Source organism: Palaemon carinicauda, chromosome 2, assembly GCF_036898095.1.
Source record: "Palaemon carinicauda isolate YSFRI2023 chromosome 2, ASM3689809v2, whole genome shotgun sequence".
NCBI lineage: Eukaryota > Metazoa > Arthropoda > Malacostraca > Decapoda > Palaemonidae > Palaemon > Palaemon carinicauda.
Window position 1 is genome coordinate 119,685,976 of NC_090726.1, and position 23,133 is coordinate 119,709,108.

The 23,133-nt window shown below is 40.8% G+C and overlaps 1 protein-coding gene across 4 annotated transcripts in view; it reads right to left on the reverse strand.

Annotated features, from left to right (window-relative positions):
• Nucleotides 1-23,133, reverse strand: part of LOC137626633 (putative glycerol kinase 5) — a 512,079-nt gene that overhangs the window by 299,393 nt on the left and 189,553 nt on the right. For all 4 annotated transcript variants that reach the window (XM_068357673.1, XM_068357669.1, XM_068357663.1 and 1 more), the window contains exon 4: nucleotides 13,498-13,667. In XM_068357673.1, coding sequence (XP_068213774.1) covers nucleotides 13,498-13,667 — 170 coding nt within the window. The remainder of the gene's footprint in view (nucleotides 1-13,497; nucleotides 13,668-23,133) is intronic.

Consider the following 23,133-nt stretch of genomic DNA (forward strand, 5'->3'; position numbering starts at 1 on the left):
AATGTACCATTCAGGCTTCCATGCAGCTACAGTACTATTGCCGACAAGGTACCGTTGATACACTGCCGGCCGGCAAGTCCAGCAGTACCATTACATTCGGCGTGCTACCAACTGAGTCAGCACTATCTGTGCCGGCCTGGCCGGCAGTACCCCGGCAACAGGACCTGTAGCAGCAGTCCAAGGGAGGACTGAAGAACCTTGGGAAAAGAAGGGACTTCCCTCTCACGGCCATCATGGTCGCCAGCAGCCATCTTGGCTGCCGGCTGGGCCGGCAGTTGCCGGATAGGCCGGCAATTGCCGACAGATGATGTGGTTGGCGGCAGTATGCTCTGCCGTCAGCCAAAGACATGGCTCGAGAGGGAGTCTGGCTGGCTCCGGCAACCTACCAGCAAAGGAAGGTTGCAAGATGCCAGCCTAAAGAAGACAATGGCTAAGCCATCAAAAGAGGACAGTGGGATAGGGAACAGGGTCCTGTAACGAGTGTGAAAGGAACTGGCAAAAATTGTCAATCCTACCACCTGTAAAAGAAACTCTGTTTCGGTATCGGCAGAATCCCAGGGAACAGGAGAGATTCAGTTCTCCAACCCAGAGATTGCCGACACAGTTAAGGGGATGGCGGCACTGCCGCCTCCTCTTAACAAAGAAGAAACAGAGTTCCAGTGCCACGTATCCTAGGCTAAAGAAAATTACTCTTCAGCCCAGAGTACTGTGGCATAGGACTAGTCTTTTAGTCGCAAGGAGAAGATGGTATCCTACCATAACTTCAAGTGCAGCTAATGCGAGCTAACCTCCATTGCCGGCCACCTAGCCGGCAGGGGAATGATGGTATCCTACAACCCATTTACCCTGCCGGCAGGTCGCCGACATAAGACTAAATACTCTGAGATTCTGACTAAATCCCAAAACCCAATGGTATACCACAACCAACGGTTAAGGGAAGAGGCAGGACAAACCCTAAGTTAGCCATGTCTGAATAAAATTCAAGGCACGGCTATTAGGGTTGTAGCCTGAGGCTACACTTAGAGGGAAAGCGATTACCCTTAAGTCTCCGAAGAGACGTGTAATGTTTCATAACATTATAGGAGGTATCAGTCTCCACTGAATGAAAACAAAACACGAGGGTAACCGGGGAAAGACTGAACGTATAGTAAAACGTCTAGGTAAGGTTACCTAGGCTATACGAGATCTCGGTTACCTAAATCACCGAAACTCTAACTATACGATCGACAGAGAAAAGGGAAACAAAAATTATGCACATTATCAAAACTTTACAAGAGTAATTGCCTAAATAGCTAAATAATTAAAATAATTAGATAAAGCTATTAAAAACTGGGAGTCGTTCTGCTATGTAAATAACACATGCCTAACGAACGACGGCGCCATGGCGCCTCCAGTAACTGGCTTAGCTCTTAAACACAATAAAATACTCTAATTTCATTGTGAAACAGGAGCTAATATATACTCATAGTAAAGACCCGATACTCAACTTTCCAGAGGCGGAAGATGATGGAGAAAGCATAATAATAATCCTGTAAAACGATCGAAAAGTTAGATCACCAGGAAATATCACCGAGCAGGATCGCTACAAAAAAAGGAATGTCCGCTGTCATGGGAATGGCGCTGTTGTATTCCCAATAGTATTACGAGAGCGGGGAGAGCCTTTGGACGGCTCCCTTTTGCCACATCCTCCTCGAAGCCAAAACGCTGTTTGGGGTGCAGATTGCTATGGAGGCGTGTCAAGAATGCGTCCGCTGATATTATGCGATATCCTTTGGAGAAATTTTAAGGATATTCGTGCCAGGAGTTAGAATTCTGGATACCTAAAGGTAAAATTCTCTGGGAATATCACTGTAGTACATATATCCCTTAGGAAGCTACTTTAAGGAACTTCCATCACGACGACATTGCTTGAGCCCAAAAAACCTACATACTTTCTTCTCACAACCTGAACCTGTGACTGAACCTCCTCTTTCTCACTTACAAATGCTTTTTCCATATTCAAAATTCTCTCCAAAATAGCCTGAGAGATCATTGCTTGGAGATCTATGTTGAGAGCCACTAAATTTGAAAAATAAACTTCGGCATCTACAGCCATAAATAACTGATCTCTTATTCTACTGTCAAATTGGTTGCCAAAACTACAATGCTTTGCTAGAGCTTTTAAATCAGCATACAATTCTTTTACACTTCCATCCTTCCTTTTTTTTTCTTTGCTGGAAGGCTATCAAACTTCTGTGATAAGAAGGCTTAATATAAAATGACCTTCCAATAACTGAACCAATTCACCATAAGACTTTGTGTGGGGCAAATCAGGAGCACAAAGATTGCCTAAAACACTAAAAACCTCAGTACCCAATGACACAAGCAGGGCATTTTTTTTTATCATCCTCAGTAACATTTAAATGACCAAAATGCGCCTCTAATAGGCTTAACCATAATTCCAAGGAAATTTTCGATGGATTAAAACAATCAATTCTAATATGATTCGATGACGACGACATTGCGGTCATATTCTGAAATCTTACCAGTAGACTGTTCACAAACACTTAGGCCTAGGCTAATGTAGCCTAGCACACAAACACCTGACGATTCGGTATGTTAGGATAACAAAAACGTATGATAGGCTTAAAGAACCATGTGCCCAAAACTGCAGCAACATCATACAGGGCATAAAGGCTTAAATCCAACACCAGCCTAGTCACGATGAATCATGCGGCATCAATCCAGGATCCGATTAGGCATAACCACGACGGCCTAATTCCGGCGTCGGCAACAAACATTTGGCACCTACCAGAAGTCTTGCAAGGTGAATATATTTAAATCTGCTTAAATAAACTTGGGAGGTTTTCCATATCCATGGCGGGTTCTCTCGTCGCTATTTGTAGAGGTTTGACTCAATAAGAAGACGAAATTATGGCTTCCCGTTTATTGTTGGAATGTAGGGGCTCGGTCCACTCAACAATATGAACGTTCGAAACACAACAGCGGGTATAAGTACAATGAAAACAAGAGAGGTGCAATAAAGGGGATAACCTTATTATAAATTAAGGATTAAATCACTTATATCATAACATACAGAACATGTAGGGACAAACTTGACCTTATCTAACAAGAAGACTAGCTTCTAAAAACTTGAAAATACCAAAGCATTTAAAAAAACCCTCCTCCTAGTATACTGTATTAAGAATAAATATTCTAATCTCCTAGATTGCAGCATTCAACAACAAAGTGCCTCACTATCAACAGTGTTGAGCAATCACTACAAAAAGGCTGGTGTTACCTAGCCATCTGAAATACATGGGGTATATATGGATAACCAATTATACAATGGCAAAGTGCAGTCTCCCATCTTTTTAGCCTCCTACTATAAGTCAGCGGTATAACTGGTATAGAAATTTCCAGCATCTGGGTACTGTTAACTAGTAACCAGGGACAAAAGTTCCTGAGGCAGAAGAATCTGGTTTTTAAGTTCCCCTTACCGATGAATTATTTGCAAAGTTGTGCGATTTTTGTTGCTGGTCACACCTACGTGAGGTAAAACATAACAAGTCCAGGTTCTATATTCTTACACAAAATACTGTAAAATCTTTCAAGTCATTTGGTGCCTCAAATAAAAAGTTTTAAGACTGCAATACCCTTTTGGAATTGGAAAAAGACATGATATTATAGACCCCAAAGAGAAAAACTTCTGTGACATTGAAAAGTCTTAACAAAATTTATGAACAAACCAGTGAACATCCTCTACATTGTGCAACTTGGAATATAGCTCTAAATCCAACAAACACATGGAATTTGAAGCCCCCTGTATTTAGTAAAGTAATATATTGAAACAGCTCCTTTCTGTTCTAAAACACACTCAAAACATTATCCGAACTACAGTACTCCCTCCGAAAAATCTTTCAAGATCATTTAGAAATATACAGTATTTTAAATCTGATAACCTTGTAGGCAGGATTTAAAAAAAAAATAAACTTTTTTTTTTATCATTAGAAATATGTAAGTTCAATTTACTTACAATAACTTTTATTCTGGTGAAAGATTGTTGTGGCATTTGTGGACTATCTCTGATATATGAGAAATAGGTTCCATTTCCAATTAATGGACAGGCTGGTGAGTCTCAAAGGCCCATCTTAGCTTTGCATACCTTGCCTCATGTAGCTCTTGTTAAATGAGGATTCGGAGTTGTAAGGACCTCTTCTCTGATGCTGCTTCTTCCTTTTCAAGAGGAGATGAGCTATGCGACATTGCTCCAGGGCAGTGCCCCTACTATTAAGGCTTATTTACCAGATCATATAGTCACCAGGAGGGATTTCCAGGTCAGCTGATTGAATTTTGCTGACAGAATTTTCCATTTTTCAAAGGTTGACTTGAAGAGTCTATGTATTTCTTCATTGGTGGCCATTTTTGTTGTTGTCTGTATGAAGTTTCTTTTGGGAGCCATTCTTCAGGCATAAGGATCATGTGAAAAAGCCACCATAGTTGGCCTTTCGTGAACATGGCATATATTTTTGTGCATCATTCATTCTAGAATCTTTGTGTGTGGAATCCAATCTTTTTGTGAGTCCTACAATTTTCTATATACAGAAAATGTGGAAACATTTCAGTTAATTAAAATGATGACGATATGGTGTCCAGGATTCTGTACCACAGAGGAGTGTTGAGATACATACTGCATTATATACTTCAATTTTAGTGGTCAGTCTCAGGTGTTTGTTCTGAAAAACAGCTCTGTTTATTTTATCCAGTATGTCTTTGTCGATGTCTATAGTAGGTTGTCCATTGTCAAGACTGAAGATTGACATTTTATTTATTATACTATTACTTTTGTGGAGCTGGGGGGAGAGTGACTGCTCCCCTTACTCTAGTTTTGGGGTGTTTGAATGTGCGTGGATGTAGTACGATAGAGAGTAAAAGATGTGAGATTGGAAGTATGTTTAGGAATAGAAGGATGGATATATTGGCTTTGTATGAGACAAAGATAGAAGGGAAAGGTGAGGTGATGTTTGGTGAAATGTCTGGTAGAGTATCTGGGATTGAAAGGGGAAGAGAAAGAGGTGTGGCTTTATTGCTGAGTGCATGGATGATAGGTAAAGTAGGGGAATGGAAGGAGATATCATTTAGGTTAATATGGGTTAGGGTTAGGTTGGGTAAGGAATGTTGGGCTTTTGTCAGTGTGTATGGGTCAGGTTGTGAGAAAAGTGAAGAAGAGCGGAATGAGTTCTGGAATGAATTAACTAGGTGTGTAGAAGGACTGGGTAGAAGGAATTATGTAGTTATCATGGGTGACTTAAATGCTAGAGTGGGTGCTGGAGTGGTGGAAGGTGTCATTTGGGAAGTATGGCGTACCAGGTGAAAATGAGAGTGGTGAGAGACTGGTAGATATGTGTGTTGAGCAAGAGATGGTGATAAGTTCTAGCTTTTTCAAAAAAACGATAAAAAACAAGTATACATGGATAAGAGTGGCAAATGGAAGAGTGGTAGAAAGGGCGTTAATGGATTATGTGTTGATAAAAAAAGAATGTTTGGAAGATTGAAAGACGTGCACGTGTTTAGGGGTATGGCTAACGGTATGTCTGATTATTTTTTGGTGGAAGGAAAATTAGCTGTAGCAAAAGAACGGGGGAATAGAGTAGGTGGATGTAAAAGGGAGCTAGCGAGGGTTGAAGAGCTAAAAAAACTGGTGGTAAAACGCAAATATCGAGAAAGGTTGCAAATGGCATATGACGAAGTGAAAGTAAGAGAAACTGGTAATTTAGGGGAGGAGTGGAAGTTAGTAAAAGAAAATTTTATTGGGACTGCAAGTGATGTGTGTGGCAAAAAGTTTGTTGGAGGCAGCATGAGGAAGGGTAGTGAATGGTGGAATAAAGGAGTGAAGGTAAAAGTGGAAGAGAAAAAGAGGGCTTTTGAAGAATGGCTGCAGAGTAATAGTGTAGAGAAGTATGAAAGATATAGAGAGAAAAATGTGAAAGTAAAACGCAAGGTAAGTGAGGCAAAGAGGGCCGCTGACTTGAGGTGTGGTCAGGGATTGGGTCATTCATATGAAGATAATAAGAAGAAGTTTTGGAAAGAAGTGAAGAGAGTAATGCTGGGTTCACAAATTCACGATTTTGCTCCCGATTGCTCCCGAAGACAGGAAAATTGGTAGTTGGCAACCTATAATGATTATTGAAGGTGTAATGGTGTAATATCGAAGGTATAATGGTGTAATATCGAAGGGGTTTTTTTGTCACATCGGCGAGGTTGGTACGAATGTCGAGGAAGCGGGGCGAGCCTCGTGGGGCGGCGCCACATGGCCCGAACCGGGCCGACCATTTATCGCCGCGCTAAATGGTGGAGGCAACTGCCATTTATCGAAATTTTTAACGAACTTCGGCATGCATTTTCTGATCATCGTAATGTGTCTTCGATCATCCAAACGTGTCTTCGGTCATCCAAACGTGTCTTCAATCATCGAAGAGCGTTTAGATCATCATAATCTAAAATACGATGATCAAAATGTGCGCACGTACTTCGGTGAAAAAAAATAACCTCGGTTACAACTTTCCAATGATTGTTGAACGGCTGCCGAAAATCGAATCGCTTCTTACGACGATCGTGCAACTTCCCGAACATCGTTAAAGGGGGTGTGGCCTAATTTCCCTAGCACACAACCGATCATCGTAAACCTTTACAATCATCGAAACATAATCGTAATACTAATTCGACAGTCGTAATACAGTCGTAGCATGACCTCCGATGATTCCAGATTTTCGGCCTGTGACTTCGATCTGGGCCCTCCAATCGCACAAAATCTTGGAAAATCTGCAATTTTTTTACGATGGAACAAAAAATCAGGATCGGGAGCAAAAAATCGGCATCGGGAGCCATAATCGGGAAGGTGTGAAGCGAGCATAAGGAAGGCTGGTTCAAGAATTGAAGAGACAGTGAAAGATAGAAATGGAAGGTACTTAAAAGGAGAGGAGGCAAGGAAAAGGTGGGCGAAATATTTTGAAAGTTTACTGAATGTTGAGGATAATAGGGAGGCAGATATAATTGCTGTTGCAGGTGTTGAGGTACCGGTAATGGGAGATGAGAATGAGAGAGAGATTACAAGAGAGGAAGTGAGGAGAGCACTAGATGAAACGAGAGTAGGAAAAGCATCTGGTATGGATAGTGTGAGAGCTGAGATGTTGAAGGAAGGGGGGTGTGATTGTACTTGAATGGTTGGTGAGATTGTTTAATATGTGTTTTGTGTTGTCATTGGTACCAGTAGATTGGGTTTGTGTGTGTATTGTACCACTATATAAGGGTAAGGGAGATGTGCATGAGTGTTGTAATTCAAGGGGTATTAGTTTGTTGAGTGTAGTTGGAAAAGTATATGGTAGAGTACTGATTAATAGGATTAAGGATAAAACAGAGAATGCAATCTTAGAAGTACAGGGTGGTTTTAGAAGAGTTAGGGGTTGTATGAATCAGATTTTTACAGTTAGGCAGATATGCGAGAAATATTTAGCAAAAGGTAAGGAGGTGTATGTTGCGTTTATGGATCTGGAGAAAGCGTATGATAGAGTTGATAGGGAAGCAATGTGGAATGTGATAAGGTTATATGGAGTTGGTGGAAGGTTGTTGCAAGCAGTGAAAAGTTTCTACAAAGGTAGAAAAGCATGTGTTAGGATAGGAAATGAAGTGAGCGATTGGTTTCCGGTGAGAGTGGGGCTGAGACAGGGATGTGTGATGTCACTGTGGTTGTTTGACTTGTATGTTGATGGAGTAGTGAGAGAGGTGAATACTTGAGGGCTTGGACGAGGATTAAAACTGGTAGACGAGAATGACCATGAATGGGAGGTAAATCAGTTGTTGTTTGCGGATGATACTGTACTGGTTGCAGACGCGGAAGAGAAGCTTGGCCGATTAGTGACAGAATTTGGAAAGGTGTGTGAGAGAAGGAAGTTGAGAGTTAATGTGGGTAAGAGTAAGGTTATGAGATGTACGAGAAGGGAAGGTGGTGCGAGGTTGATTGTCATGTTAAATGGAGAGTTACTTGAGGAGGTGGATCAGTTTAAGTAATTGGGGTCTGTTGTTGCAGCAAATGGTGGAGTGGAAGCAGATGTACGTCAGAGAGTGAACGAAGGATGTTAAGTGTTGGGGGCAGTTAAGGGAGTAGTGAAAAATAGAGGGTTGGGCATGAATGTAAAGAGAGTTCTGTATGAGAAAGTGATTGTACCAACTGTGATGTATGGATCGGATTTGTGGGGATTGAAAGTGACGGAGAGACAGAAATTGAATATGTTTGAGATGAAGTGTCTGAGGAGTATAGATGGTATATCTTAAGTAGATAGGGTTAGGAACGAAGTAGTGAGGTGAGAACGGGTGTAAGAAATGAGTTAGCAGCTAGAGTGGATATGAATGTGTTGAGGTGGTTTGGCCATGTTGAGAGAATGGAAAATGGCTGTCTGCTAAAGAAGGTGATGAATGCAAGAGTTGATGGGAGAAGTACAAGAGGAAGGCCAAGGTTTGGGTGGATGAATGGAGTGAAGAAAGCTCTGGGTGATAGGAGGATAGATGTGAGAGAGGCAAGAGAGCGTGCTAGAAATAGGAATGAATGGCGAGCGATTGTGACGCTGTTCCGGTAGGCCCTTCTGCTTCCTCCAGTGCCTTGGATGACCGCGGAGGTAACAGCAGTAGGGGATTCAGCGTTATGAAGCTTCATCTGAGGTGGATAACGGGGGAGGGTGGGCTGTGGCACCCTAGCAGTACCAGCCGAACTCGGTTGAGTCCCTTGTCAGGCTGGGAGGAACGTAGAGAGGAGATGTCCCCTTTTTTGTTTCATTAGTTTGATGTCAGCTACCCCCCAAAATTGGGGGAAGTGCCTTGGAATACATATGTGTATGTACTTTTGTCTTTCTTGCACTTATCTGTAAACCTTATATATTAAAGATAGGTTATCTAAAATGTGTTGCATTGACTGGAGTGTAAGTCAAAATGGCAGTGTCATCAGTATATCACAGATTGCCCATTTGCAGTACTGATGTTTAAATATGAGTATATAACCATTTGGTGTTGTGGTTCCTGTATTTTACTTGGATCCCATCTTCTCCTCTCAAGTTTTTTCTGCGATAGTCATTATTAAGGAGATGAACAGATTGAAAAGGACCAAGACCAGAAAATCAGCTGCTTTATTCCTATCTCCATAGGGAAAGATGAGGATTTCCAGCCATTAATAGGCCTACTGGCTTTTAATTCTTCATTGGAATGGATGAGCAGAAGTATTTTGAGAAATCTGCTAAGAACTCCATATTTTGCAAGCATCTTCCATGGGAACTCATGGAACTTGGTGACAAAGGCCTTGGTAATGTCAATAACGACTATGTATAAGTCTGTCAGGTGCTCTCTGTATTTTTCAGGAATTTGTCTCAAGAAAAAATTCATACAGATGGTTGTTTTTACTTTCTTGAACCCACACTGCGTCTCTTGTAGCACAGATCAGATTTTTTCTTCTTTTTTTTTTTCCTTTTTTAAATACAACAGCATATTTCCATCTAGAATTTACCTGCTGCTGATAACAGGAAAATTCATTGTCTCTTGCAGTAGTTACTTCTATGTCCTTTGTTCTTATAGACAGGAATTATTATGGAATATATCCAGAGTTCTAGTATTTGCTCTTCCCTCCATTGAGGAGTGATGATCTTGTGCGTCTGCTTTTTAATAAGGTAATGCTCATGCTCTAAAACATCCAAAGAAATGCCGTCAGGACCACAGCTTCTGCATTCTATAATGCTTTTTATTGTGCTCAGAACTTTGAGTTCCTGAATGAGTGGTAAGATAGGCAGACACCAATAACCAAGTCATCAATGACATTACAATGGTTCATTGTAGGATATAGATGCTCAGTCCATCTGTTTAGAATCTCAGTTCATTCTTTTAGCATGGTTGTGTTATCAAGTGATCAAGAAGTGTGCGGACGAGGGTGACTGTATTCAAGCCCATCAATGTATTTGATGGGATAATAAAAACCTTGCTTGTTGTTTTGGTCATTAAAAGCTTGAATTTCCTTGGCCCCTTATATTCACCCGCAGTTCTGTTGCATATGTATTTGATGTGCCTCCAGCCTTAGGTCCCTCCATCTTTTGGCCAGTGCAGATGAGTGTGGGTTTGCAATATATGTCATGATCTTTTAATTTTTGTTCAAGTAGCTGGTGTATGGTGTCAGAAGTCTCATAAAACAGTCTGCATGAGAGCACTTAACAAATACAGCTGTAGCTTCTGCAGTATCTCATATTAGTTTGCAAAAATTTGTCCTTTCAGTGTCAGGGTCTTCTTCAAAAATTTCAGTTAACAAAGAGAGGCCCTCAGCATTTAAAGCATAAAAAAGGATCTTCTATCTCCTGCTTTTATTGCACAGAAACGTTAGATTTCTAACATGCAGCCAGCCTGCTTTCTGATATGAGGTTGAATTTTTAATTTGAAAATGGACCTCACCAATTGATAACCTGTTCAGCACACCACCCCATGCAGAACATGAGTTATGTCTACATTATCAATATGGTTCTATCAGGTAATGCTGTAGTCCAGAATGTGCCAGTGCTTGGATCTTGGATGTATCCATGGTTTGAGTTTGTCACTGGGCTGGAATAGTTTATTTGTAATAACAAGACTTGGCGCAGTACACAGAGACCATTAGACTTCATATTGCCTATGCCATGATGACCTATGACATTTCCCCATACAGCCTTGTTTATCCAAACACGAACACTAAAAGATCCCAGCAGGATTACCTTGTCAGTTTTGTTGATGTTTTATAGCATAGCGTTAAGGGTAGAAGTCAATCATTAGTTGTTTCATCAACATCCAAAGTTGGGCCATGAACACATAGGAGTGTCAAGAAGCATAATTTTCCCAGTGGAATACACCAGGTCATAAACATTTCAATGATGCTTGAGGGTACTGCAGGTCGATTTCCGTGCAATGGCTTTAACAGCAAAACCCACACAATGCATCATTAAGGAATCTACATTAATTCTCTTCACAAGGTATATCCTTCATCGACTTTGGTGAGAGCAATATTTATATTATATCTACACAGTTTGCTGGCAATTAATGCAGTTCTCCTGTGCGATCTTGCAGTTTCACCAGTAGTCTGATCTTGAAGTGTCCTTATAATCCTGGTTCCTATGATTAATTTCTGTTTGACCACAAAGTACACTGCCTGAATGTCCATGTTTACACATAATGATCAAGTTTGGGGTAGACAATGTTTGGGTCACTTTTTCTAAGCCCCTCTTTCTAAAAGTGTAAGCTTTGAGGTTCCTTTAAAAGGTAGCTCAGTCGCACATATGGCTGACAAAGACAAGTGCCACTCCAAAAGTCTCCACTGCCAGCGACTGAATCCAACATACACCACCCTTTGTGCAGGATTCAGGCTAAGAGTTGCCAGTCCCAACACAGACCTGCACCTATCCCCATGCCCCATCACCAAAGACACTTGATAATTGATGATTTTATGAGGATAAGACACTTGTTTGTCCTGTGAAATGATTAACTGAGCCACCTAGATGATAAGGAGAAACCTTAATGACCTAACAAGTGACCAAGCTGCAGTAGATTACCAATAGAAATTATCATGATTCTTGCCCAAATGTCTGTCTCCAGTGCATAGCTCAATCTTAGGGAAGCACCTATAGCCTTTGTCTCAAGTGACTAATCCACAAGGCAGTGTTACCCATCACTTGGACTTAGCCGAGTGGTCAAGGTGGTGTACCAGGGTCTAACACTTAGCACTAACAAGTGAGTGTTCAGGATCCAGTAGTAAACAGTGTTCTTGGATCATCTTGAGAGGATGCAACTGTTCTATTAACAATGGAACTTCACTTCCAGACACCCCCGTCACATATAAAGGCCCTATGGCTATTCTTATTACTGTGTTATGGATTACATTCAGACATTCAAGCAATGAAGAAGGTTTGAATATTTTACATCCTCAATATATCAATTTAGGCAGGACTAATACTTTATAAAATCTACTACGTTGTACACAGTTCACTTCCCAGGTGATATGAGAGAGGGATTTTAAAAAATTGCCTTGAAGCTAGCTAAATGATAAATCAAAGTGACTATTTTCAAAACCCAACCCACCAAAATTTGATTTTATGATTTTTATTTTTTATTGCATATTACATACATGGAAATAGCTGTCTTGCACTATAGATTTTAAAGCCACAAAATTATGTTCAAAATTACAATTCTAATAATGGTAATTTCAAATAGTTAATCTGCCACTATTATTTTTTAATAAGCAAAATATGAAAGATCATCAATAAACAAAGCATATATGTTCATGAACAGAGCACAGTACCGTGACCCAAGGAATTATCTTTGAAATACCATTAAGAGCCAGTACAAATCTGACAATGATTTCCAACATTTAGCTCATGTTTAGTGATATGGCAAGGAATCTTATAACTGCCCAACCTATTTTCCTATACTGCTATTCATATGGAAGAGGTGTCTTGGATCATCATTTCAACTACATCTTATTACCTAGAAATTCCACTGCATAAAAAAAAATTAGGCTCGTGTTACTTAAAGCAGAAAATATTTAGAATAGCTTCTGTAATCTTTAAGCTTTATAGGTGTTAATGGTGGATTTAGATTAACCTTAGGAATTAAGAACCAGCACTGTGGCTTGTAAGGCTACTTATCACTCATTTGTAATAAGATGAAAATCTTGCAATGGTATTATGAAGTGAAAATTGATAGCTGGAAAAAAGAAAGAGGAAACATAGGTACGATAAAGGATAAAAGTGGCTGAAAGGATACTGCAAAAGACCTATAAGTAGTGCCACGCATGGCGCTATACAATCTCTATTCCCTTTAAAGGCATGTTAATCATGTTATTATTTCATTTTTAAAAAATACAACTAATGGATTTATGAAGTCCTGCTGGAATTTACTTTTGCCAATAATGAAACAGACTACAGTATGTTGTTTTGGATGTAGTTAAATTTTACTTTATATGTGAAGGGTTCTTTACTGATTCCTCATATGTCTCCAGTAAGACAATATGCCTGGATGAGTCAAACAGGAACTCTTCAAGTTCTCTGTCATGGTTTGGGTTGTTCATTGATTTTTGTTAGGGGACGAAAGGATCGAATATTGGTTCCTCTCAGGAGAATGAAGGAGCATCCTTAATTGTTCCTCAAGTCACTGTTGGATGGACCCACTGGAGGTCTATCAGTAGCAAAAACTCTAAGATCAATCCTTAAATGTTGGAAGACTCCCTGTTAAATCATTTGATTTATTTCCTGGTTATCTTTTCAAGTTGAAACCTTATTTTCACATTTTTTTTATCAATAGATGGCAATGTGAGGGAGATATCATTTCAAGACTGATTCTTTATTGACTGATTAGTCAAAAATATTTACCCATAATTTATAAGCACATGGTTTAAGTTCAACTCCAATAACTAGCATGTGGAAAGATTTTAAGGTAAACTCACGAACAAAAAATCAACATGCATACCTTTAAAGTCCATGATTCATTCCAGTCTTTCACTAAATTATCTGCCCGAATATCTTTCCATGTAATAAAGTTGTGAAAAGGTTCACCAGTTTGACGGTTCCAAGTCAGAAAAGTTGCTCTTTGAGTCGTTATACCAAGACAATGAATGTCTTTAGACTTTATTGAAGCATCTGTAAATGAAAAACAAATAATTAGTTATGCAAAAGTGTGACCATGTTATCAAGTCAAATTCTCAGTTGTCATACTGCAGGCTAAAAGGCTCTCTAGTCATAAATAAATAATTCTCATAAAATAATTCATAAACTTTGTACAAACTAGATGAATGGATACGCAATATTGAGATGGCTGAATATTCTGGTAAAATTGAAATGTTTCCAAAACTAGTCATTATCCCTATAGGAGATGGAGATGCTGAATAAATCCTGGACCTTTAAATCTAGACCTAGCAAGTGTTGCTTGATGTGTATAAATATTTCATGACTCGATAGCTATACTAATGACCTTATAGTTACTTGCATATATTATGGTAATCAACTGCAAAAACTTTGGTTTTTCAACTGAAGTACTCATCCAGGCTCATTCCAGCCTTCAAGAAACCAATACTTCTTTTAATTGAAGACTACTCTAGTACATGGGGACGGCAGTGTATATTAGGAATGAGTACTCTCTTTATGAAAATTTACGTCACAAGGATTCATGGCAGGCATAACATTATCTGTGTTTCTTCTATTGAAACCTACACAATATTTTTTTTTACTATCTCCCCATCATCATGACCTAGATACATGATGATATAAAGGTTGTTTGTAGATATAAAGGTTGTTTATATGTCTATTACTGACTTCAGAGCTTATCATAGAGAGTGGTTTAATTATATTTCTCCCACAGGCTGGCATAGTTCTAAGAGCATTCAACTGTGCTATTGAGTCTGGATGCGAACAAATTATGTATGAAGACACATGTCTGGTAAATTTTCAATCTAGTATTCACTGATTCACCTGGAGAAATAACCAGCACTGTTAGCAGTCAAATTTTGATTTTTTTTTTTATAACAATTCAGTGTTATTGTTATTTAAATCTAAGCAGGCTGGCCCTGATGTGACTCAATTTTGTAACATGTATGCACAATCTAAATCTGACAGGAATGGGATTTCGAGCTATTCTTCACAAATAAATTATTCATAATTGTATATTGAAGTAAGATTGTTGATCCTTTAAATAAAAGTTTTGGTAACATAATTGATTAGCAAATTCACTTCAGCTGTTGAACAATCAATAATGAAAACTTAATAATATGTATTATTTCTATGCTCACTTGGGGTTCACATACCTTCCTCCTAAAAGTTCACTAGTGTTGAAGTCCATAAAATAAATTAAATTTTCCAATTTCCATCACTTTAATAGCTTCCCCAACCTAGTATAATACTGTATAGGATATGGCATTGTTTAGCAATTAAGTGGTATGGGTAATCTCTTTCAGTATACGAAGTTGAATTGTATTCAACATTCTCTTGACAGGGGGAATTATGTGAACCTCAGTAGAGTCGAAAAATAATAAATTTCAATATCAAAATTCCATCTATTTCTATCCAGTTCACCTGAGGTTCTGGAGGAAGGTATGTGAGAGAAAAAACTAACTAAACTAAATGTAAGCTGAGTTAAAATGGTTTTCTGTTACCCTGTTTAGTGGATACAAGGCTTTTTTACAGCTTTAATTCATTATTCTTTTTAAGTCCTCCATGTGGTTTCAGTCTTGTTATGTTTCCATGTCATTAAGTGTATTTTATGTCCTATACTATGAATGCTTATTTACAGCACTATAATTAGGTGTATTTTGAGTTGCATCAAAACTCTAGTTACAACTCGCCATACAAATGGAAATCTGGCGTAACATACGCCAAGCAATCATACAAAACTCATCTCAAACCACCAGATTGATTGATTGATTTAAAGTTTTCAGGCATCCTGACATCTGGGGTCATTGACGCCGCCAAACCACCAGAATCATAAAGGTTCCACACAGAGCTTGTGAAAACTTACATTTATTAAGATATACAAAATTACAAATTGACATGAGGGCATATAACCCAATACAAACTTTAAAGCACCATAATCAATATGAATCACCCCACATACGTACACCCCATACCATTAATACTAAAACACCATCTGCAGCTACCATAGTGTGGCAACATGTTAAAAAACACAAACTCCACACCCTTAAATCCTTAAAACTAGATTTTTCTTACTAAAACTAACAATACTAAAATATCACTAACAACATTTGAAACTAAGTCATTTATAAATAAAAAAATACCATAACCTAAGAAAAATTACAGATGGTATACATATAAATAAATAAATATATATATATATATATATATATATATATATATATATATATATATGGGCTCGGCCATGTCGTCCTGATGGCAGGTTCCTTTAGGTAGCTTTCTAAGGGATATTTGCTACAGTAATAATCCCAGAGAATTAACCGAAGGTCTCCAGAATTCTAACTCCTGGCGCGATTTATCCATAAAAGAAATTTAAGGATATCGCATAAAATCAGGGGATGTATTTTCAGATACGACACATAGCAATCTTCACCCCGAATAGATTTAACTCTTTGAGGGGGAAGAGTGGCAAACGTGGTGTGAGTATGAATGGTTAATATATGATATTTTAATTTCTAGCCAATATATGAACCATTATTTTTTCTACTTGCTATCATGTGTTTAATCCATTTCTGACCATGAATATTGGGGTAAACGACCCATACATGAGTTTTGCTAATCCAACCCCTCATAAAAACAATTATGGGGAATCCTAGCAGGAAACTGGGGTTCTGGGTGGAGTTATACCAAAAAATGAGAAATTTTCAACAATAAGAGTGGAGAAATGCATAATAAACATGAAATAACCGGCTGGAAAAACATATGGTTCATGTTAGTTGTGGAAAATCAAAGTATCATAATCACCTATAATTGATATCACGTTTCTCAGGTGGCTTTTGTACCTCCGTGGCTCTATCTGCTCACAAATGAACATAACCTAACTGTTCCTCTGTTCAAGCAAGCAGTACATGGATGAGCCATGCTCACGCCAATCTTATGGGTCATTATTTCATGGATATTTTTCACTTCAAGATGAGTAAGAATAGCTATACAGTATACTGGACGGAAAGCGTTCGTTGTCGTTAAGCAGAAATGGCCACAGATAAAGTAATTTTGGGAGGGGTCAGCAAAAAGGGTGGGTCCATCAGGATGACATGGCCCTCTCACCCAAAAATAGATTTTTCACTTTGATCAAAATCTGTTTTTGGGGCTTAGGCCATGTCGTCCTGATGGAAGCATACTAGAGAATTGTCTTGAAATTACTATTAGCTGTGGGTTTGTGTATGTGCCTTCTAACTAGAATAAATTTCCTTATCTGGTCTACTAGACCTGTATATGAAATTCCAGAGATCTGTCAATTCTACTAAACCTGGAGCTGGTTTAGTGCTTCCTGCCCCCAGCAGGGAAAATGTTGATATTGACAATAAGGATTCAAGGTTTGTATTTCCGTTGGAACCAAAAGGGAAAACTTTGAAGCCTACCTTTTTTACTTACTTTAAGAGAGTAAGTTCCATTCCTTCAGAAATCATTATTGTGATTTCAAGATATAAGCCCTATACAGGGATTAAATAAAACTCTAGTGTGTTTTATTAATTTATAACTGAGGGAGCAGTAATATGACGCAAATATGTTTCAAGTATTTTATTATGCAACTAATTTATCCAATGTAGTTACAACAGTGTGAATCTGATCCAGCATTACAACACGTCAAGGCCCATATTTTCTCGTGTAGAAAAAATATTTAAATACATTATCAGAATAACGCCACTCAATGGAGTTGTGAAACCAAATCTATCTGACATGTTCAGATGTTCGGAAATGCATAGACACTGTGACGCAAACGTTCACTCGGCACTGGTGTATTGGTCAGATATGCACCTACATAGAACAGTATGTTTGATCATAGCTGTGATCTGCACTAAAGGGTAGGTATACCAATGCACCCAATGCATTGTAAAGACCCGAAACAGTCCACTGTTCATTGTAGCACTAGACGACAGGTTTAATGACACTGCCCGCCGCCACCACAAAATGTTTTATTTTATGTACTTGCTTCGCATAATGTTTGTAGAAGACCCTGGATGATCTCCACCCAGTGTATGAGCGGAGTCTTTCAAAGTCCATATGTTAAAAGAAGTTCAACGAAGAAGCAACTTTCCTCGGATCGTGACCTGCGGGTGTACTGTCAGGATCCGCTCTGCGAATAAAGTAGGTGAGCTTCGCTCTCAGTTGTCTTAAAGATACGTTTGATTCTGAAGTTTCGCCTCTGAAGAGCTGTCCTCCTTTGAAGTTTAAAGTTCTTCAAAGATAGACCTTAAGACACTCTACTGGGCACAGAGAGGCATATTCCTTCAATGGGCAGATTCTCCAAGGACCCCACCTCCTGGTGGGTAGCTCGTTCTTGGCAAGAAAGGCAGGATCAGGAAAAAGGTTCAGTTCTCCTGAGTCTAGGAACTGAATATGGCCTTTGTTTCTGGATAAGGCCACTATTTCACTAACTCTATCCCCTGAGGCTATTGCAAAAAATTTAAAAAATGACTTTGTGTTAAATCCTTTAGAGTACAATCCTCATTGTCTAGGTTTGAAGCATAGTGCAAGACTTTGTCCAAAGACCACGTGATGGGCTTTAGTGGGGCTGCTGGCTTGAGTCTAGCGCACGCTCTCGGGATCTTATTAAGATTTCACCTGAGAGCTCCACCTCAAAAGCGTACAGAAGTGGTCTAGCCAGGGCCCATTTACAAGAAGTAATTATAGTAGAGGCCAGGCCTTGTTTGTGGAGGTGTATGAAGAATACAAGACAGAAATCTATCGATATCTCTGTCGGTTTCCTTGTTTTCACAAAGGAACCCATTTCTTCCAAGACGATTCATATTGTCTCCTAGTCGAATTTGACTTGTACTCCTCGATGAAGTCAACTTCATCCTTCGAGATTCCAAACTTTTTGTTCGCCGCTAGGGCGAGAAAATCAGGAGATGTAGGTTGTTGGTTCTCGAGGATGAAGCGTAGACATTCAACTTCTGGACCAGTTGAGATAGTACTGGATCCGGCAGAGGAAACAGCTTCAGTTTCAGCTCTAGGACCAGAGGGAACCAATTGCTTTTGGGCCACTTGGGGGCCACTACAGCTGCTGTCCCTCTGAAGGATCTTAGATTGTCGAGGACTCTTAGTAGGAGATTGATTGGTGGAAACAGGTAAATGCGATTCCACCTGTTCCAGTCGAGGGACATGGCGTCCATCGCCTCTGCTTGAGGGTCCATATAAGGGGCTACGTAACGAGGTAGTTTCTTGTTGTCGCTTGTTGCGATGAGGTCAATTTGCAGTTCTGGGACTTTTTCTGAGATGAAAGAGAATGAGTCTGCATCTAGGGACCATTCTGTCTCTATGGGCTTTCGTCTGGATAGAGCGTCCTCCGTCACACTGCGGAACACCTGTAGGTGAACTGCAGATAGATGCCATTCCTTCTTCCTTGCCAGGTAGAAGATGGCTAACATCACATGGTTGATGTGGGGTGATCTCGAGCCTTGTCGATTTAGACACTTCACTATCACCTTGTTGTCCAGGACCAATCTGATGTGGATTGATCTGCGAGGGGATAATTTCTTCAACGTCAGGAAAACTGCCATAGCTTCCAATATGTTGATATGAAAGGTTTTGAACTGGTGCAACCAATTCCCTTGCACTTTTTTGTCGTGAGAATGGCCTCCCCATCCTTCCAAGGAGGCATCCGTGTGTATCACCACTGATGGTTGTGGTGGTTGCAGGGGAATTGTCAGTGCAACAAGGTCGGGGTCAACCTTAGTTGATCTCTTCGCGCGTTTGAGGTGTATTTCCTCCAGACTCCTGACGCATCTTTCAAACGTGCTTTTAGCACAGGGTCTGTCACTGCCGCAAACTGGAGTAAGCCCAATACTCTTTCCTGTTGGCGTCTTGAAATCCTCTTGCGATGGATTAGTCTCCTGACAGATCCTGCTATTTCTCTCCTCTTCTTGGATGGAATGGAGAGGTGGTGTGATTTTAAGTCCTATTGGATTCCTAGCCACTGGAACTGTTGAGCTGGAGAGAGACGAGACTTCTAGCGATTGATCTCGAAGCCCAGGTGTTCCAGTAACTGGATCACCTTGTTGGCTGCTTGCAGACAAGTAGTCTTGGATGCTGCCCATACCAGTCAATCGTCTAGATATGCTACCAATTGAATTCCTTTGGAGCATAGCTGTTGGACGATTGTGTCTGCTAGCTTTGTGAATATCCTTGGGGCTGTGTTCAGTCTGAAGGGCATTGCTCTGAAGACAAACTTCTTCTTCTGTAGTTTGAATCCTAGGTAGGAGGAGAAAGGGCGACTCATTGAAAGATGCCAGTAAGCATCTGCTAGGTCTATTGAGACCGTTTATGCACCTTTTGGCAGAAAGGTCCTTATGTGTTGCAAAATAAGCATCCAGAACTTATTGTTCTCGATGAACATGTTGAGTGGAGACAAATCTAGAATGACTCTGAGTTTGTCTGAGTCTTTCTTGGGAACACAAAACAGCCTTCCCTGGAACTTGATGGATTTTGCTTTCCTTGTTACCTTCTTGCTCAAGAGTTCTGAGGTATATTCTTCTAACAAGGGGATGGAGTGTTGGAAGAATTCTGGAAAACGAGGTGGAGTTCTGCTCCATTTCCACCCGAGTCCATTCGGGATTAGGCTGTGGGCCCAGGGATCGAAAGTCCAGCGATCCCAAAAGTGATGCAGTCTGCCCCCTTCCTGGAACCCCTCATTGCTTGGGGTCCTGCGGATTTGTTTCCGTGACCACGTTCTCCTCGGCCCCGAGAGGAGTTACCTCTGGGAGAACTTATCTTAGGGCCTTTTCCTTTCTGACTGGGGCAAAAGGAAGTTGACTGGTTAAAAACTGGTGACTGGGCTACGAGTTGTTGAGGGACCATCTGGAAGGTGGTCTGAGGCATCGTGGTCATAGTCACGGCAGGAAGTTGTGCAGGTCTGTGTGGTTTCCTTGCCTTTTCATTCTTGGGCTGGGGATCTCCGTCCAAGGAAGATTTCCTCTTTGAGTTCATGCCCCACTTTTGGAGAGGTTTCCTGTTCTCCGTGGTTGCTCTGGCAATGATCTCTTGGACCAGTTCCTGTGGGAAAAGGTCTTTACCCCAGATGCTTGAGGTAATCAGCCTCCTTGGTTCGTGACTGATGGTTGCTGAGGCCAAAACAAACTCTCTACAGGCTCTCCTCCCTCTGAGGAAAGCATATAAGTCTTTCACAAGGGTACTCATGTGAGACTTAGCTAGGAAGATGAACATTTCTGGGGCGTTAGGTTGACCTGCACTCATTTCCAGACAGTTCTGATGAGAAAGGAAGGCTGCAAGTCTCTCCTTCGACTCCTGTTACCTCCTCAGAAGATGGTCTGGCAACTTTGGAAGGTTCTCATTGAACTGTTGGCCTGCTATCTCTGGATACAACTTAGAGACGGAGAAGGTTAGGTGGACATCCTTCCACTTCTCCTCGCAGATAGGCAATGCTAGAGAGAATGGCTTGCATTCCTCTAGGGTTGGGCAGGGTTTGCCCTCATCAACTGCCTTGACAGCAAAGTCTAGTGCTTTCTCCGAAAAGAGGAAAGAGATGGAGGAAGGGGCAAGAAAGGTGTGATGTTTCTTGCTCAGTGCTGAGACTTTGGAGTTGGTGTACCCGGCTCCCTTCAAGGCTTTCAGGAGGATGGCTTGTGCCTTGTCATGTTAAAAAACAATGACCTCTTTGGGTACCGTTTCCTCTCGGGCTGCATTTTCATCCCGCAGTCTCACATTGCACTCTGGGTAGGCCGAAAAGTTAAGCCAGAACTCAAGGTCTTCAATCAGCTGGTTCTCCTACTGCTCAGAGACAAACAGTTTCCCATTCATCATGGGCATATGCTCCGCATACCTCCAGGGATTAGTTTCGGAGCAGTGAGGGAAATCCAATATTCTAAGGGGCTTCTTAGCGGTGCCCTTGGTGGATCCGGGGCAGTCCATCCTCTCTTTCAACAGTATCTGCTGCTGCTTGAGCGATTCCTGCATCGTCTCTTGTTCCTTTTGGAACACTTCCATCATCTGTTGAATCGATGTAAGGATCTCTTCATTTTTGTTGACCTGTGCAACTGGTTGTGGAGTTGGGGCCGAGGATGTTGACGGCATAGGTTGGTATGCTGTCACAGCGAACTGAGGGTCGTCAGTTGCCGTTGATACAGATCCTTCTTCCTCCGCTTGTGGAGGTTCCACATTTTCTTCAGGGCCACCTAGCAGTAGGTCCTGTTCAGTGTCAGTGGACACTTCTGACATCCTCTCTTGGTGGATGTCCATGCCTTCCAGTGCCTTGTTGATGTCCGAGTCGAGCTTCAGTTGTATGAAGGGGTCTGGACCTGTTCCTGGGACACAACCGCGTTCGGCAGAGACTTGGGGAACAATAGGCCCCTTAGGGAGTCATTAGGTAAGTATGGTCCTGGAGAGTTCTTCTGGAACCTTCTTACCCATTTGCAAAGGGTCTCCCTCGCTGTATCCCTAGTCTCTATGGTGACTAGGGGGCTTCTCCGAAGCCGTTGGCCAGCAGGGTTGAGCAGGTGGGGCAACCCTTCGGGTCCCAATACTTCAGGACTCCTGACATGATGCAGCAGGGGACATGTGTCCTGCACTTCGTGTGGCCACAAAAGTCTTTACCTTTGTGGTTGCAGAACAACGCTGCACACTTCTCCGTCGGCTCCTCCTGTAAAGGAAAAAGGGCCCAATGAGTATTGATATTTTTTATATCAGTGATATAAAAGGATACAATTTTTATTAACAATAGTAATCACTATTGTTTATAGTACCTTAGGATAGTAAGCTTGAAAGGAAGTAGAAAAGACACATATCTGTGTTTCTTCTCCCAGGCTATTGCTAAGACCTCTGTCAGTATTAATATTCAGTTTCCCTGATAGGGAGAATACAAAGTAGAAAAAACTCTAGGAACTAGAGTTAGAGTTAGTAAATGTCTTATACTAACATTATCCACCTGTAGTATATATTAATATTGATCGGGTATTTTAGGGCCCTGATGATCGAGGAAAACCATCTGGGTGTTGAAGGAGTACTCAACCTCAACATGATATCATGGCCCCAACAATTGTCTGCAATAGGAAACACAAAGTATGTTAGAAAACATGTGTACTGCTGTATAGTTGTATACAGTAGTTTTGCCGGCGGCATTGCCGGTGTTAGGTTAGTACCTAGCGGTACTGACTGATAGAGAGAGAAAAAGCGTTAAGGAAGGAGAGTTTCCTATTATTATGAATAAACATAACAGTTGGAAGTGTAGGAGGACTATAAGACCGCCTACTGTCTCCTTGCCTAAATGAAAGTTCCAATGGAAGGGGAAAGAATCTGTCAGATTCTGGCTTCCACCCATCCACAAAAGACCTGTCGCCGGCTATGACGTCGGCGGAAATGAATGTGGATGGCAGATCAAGGGAGAGCTGAGGACTTCCCAAAGTATGTTAGGTTTCCCACCGGCAGCCGGCAGGAGCCGTCTCAA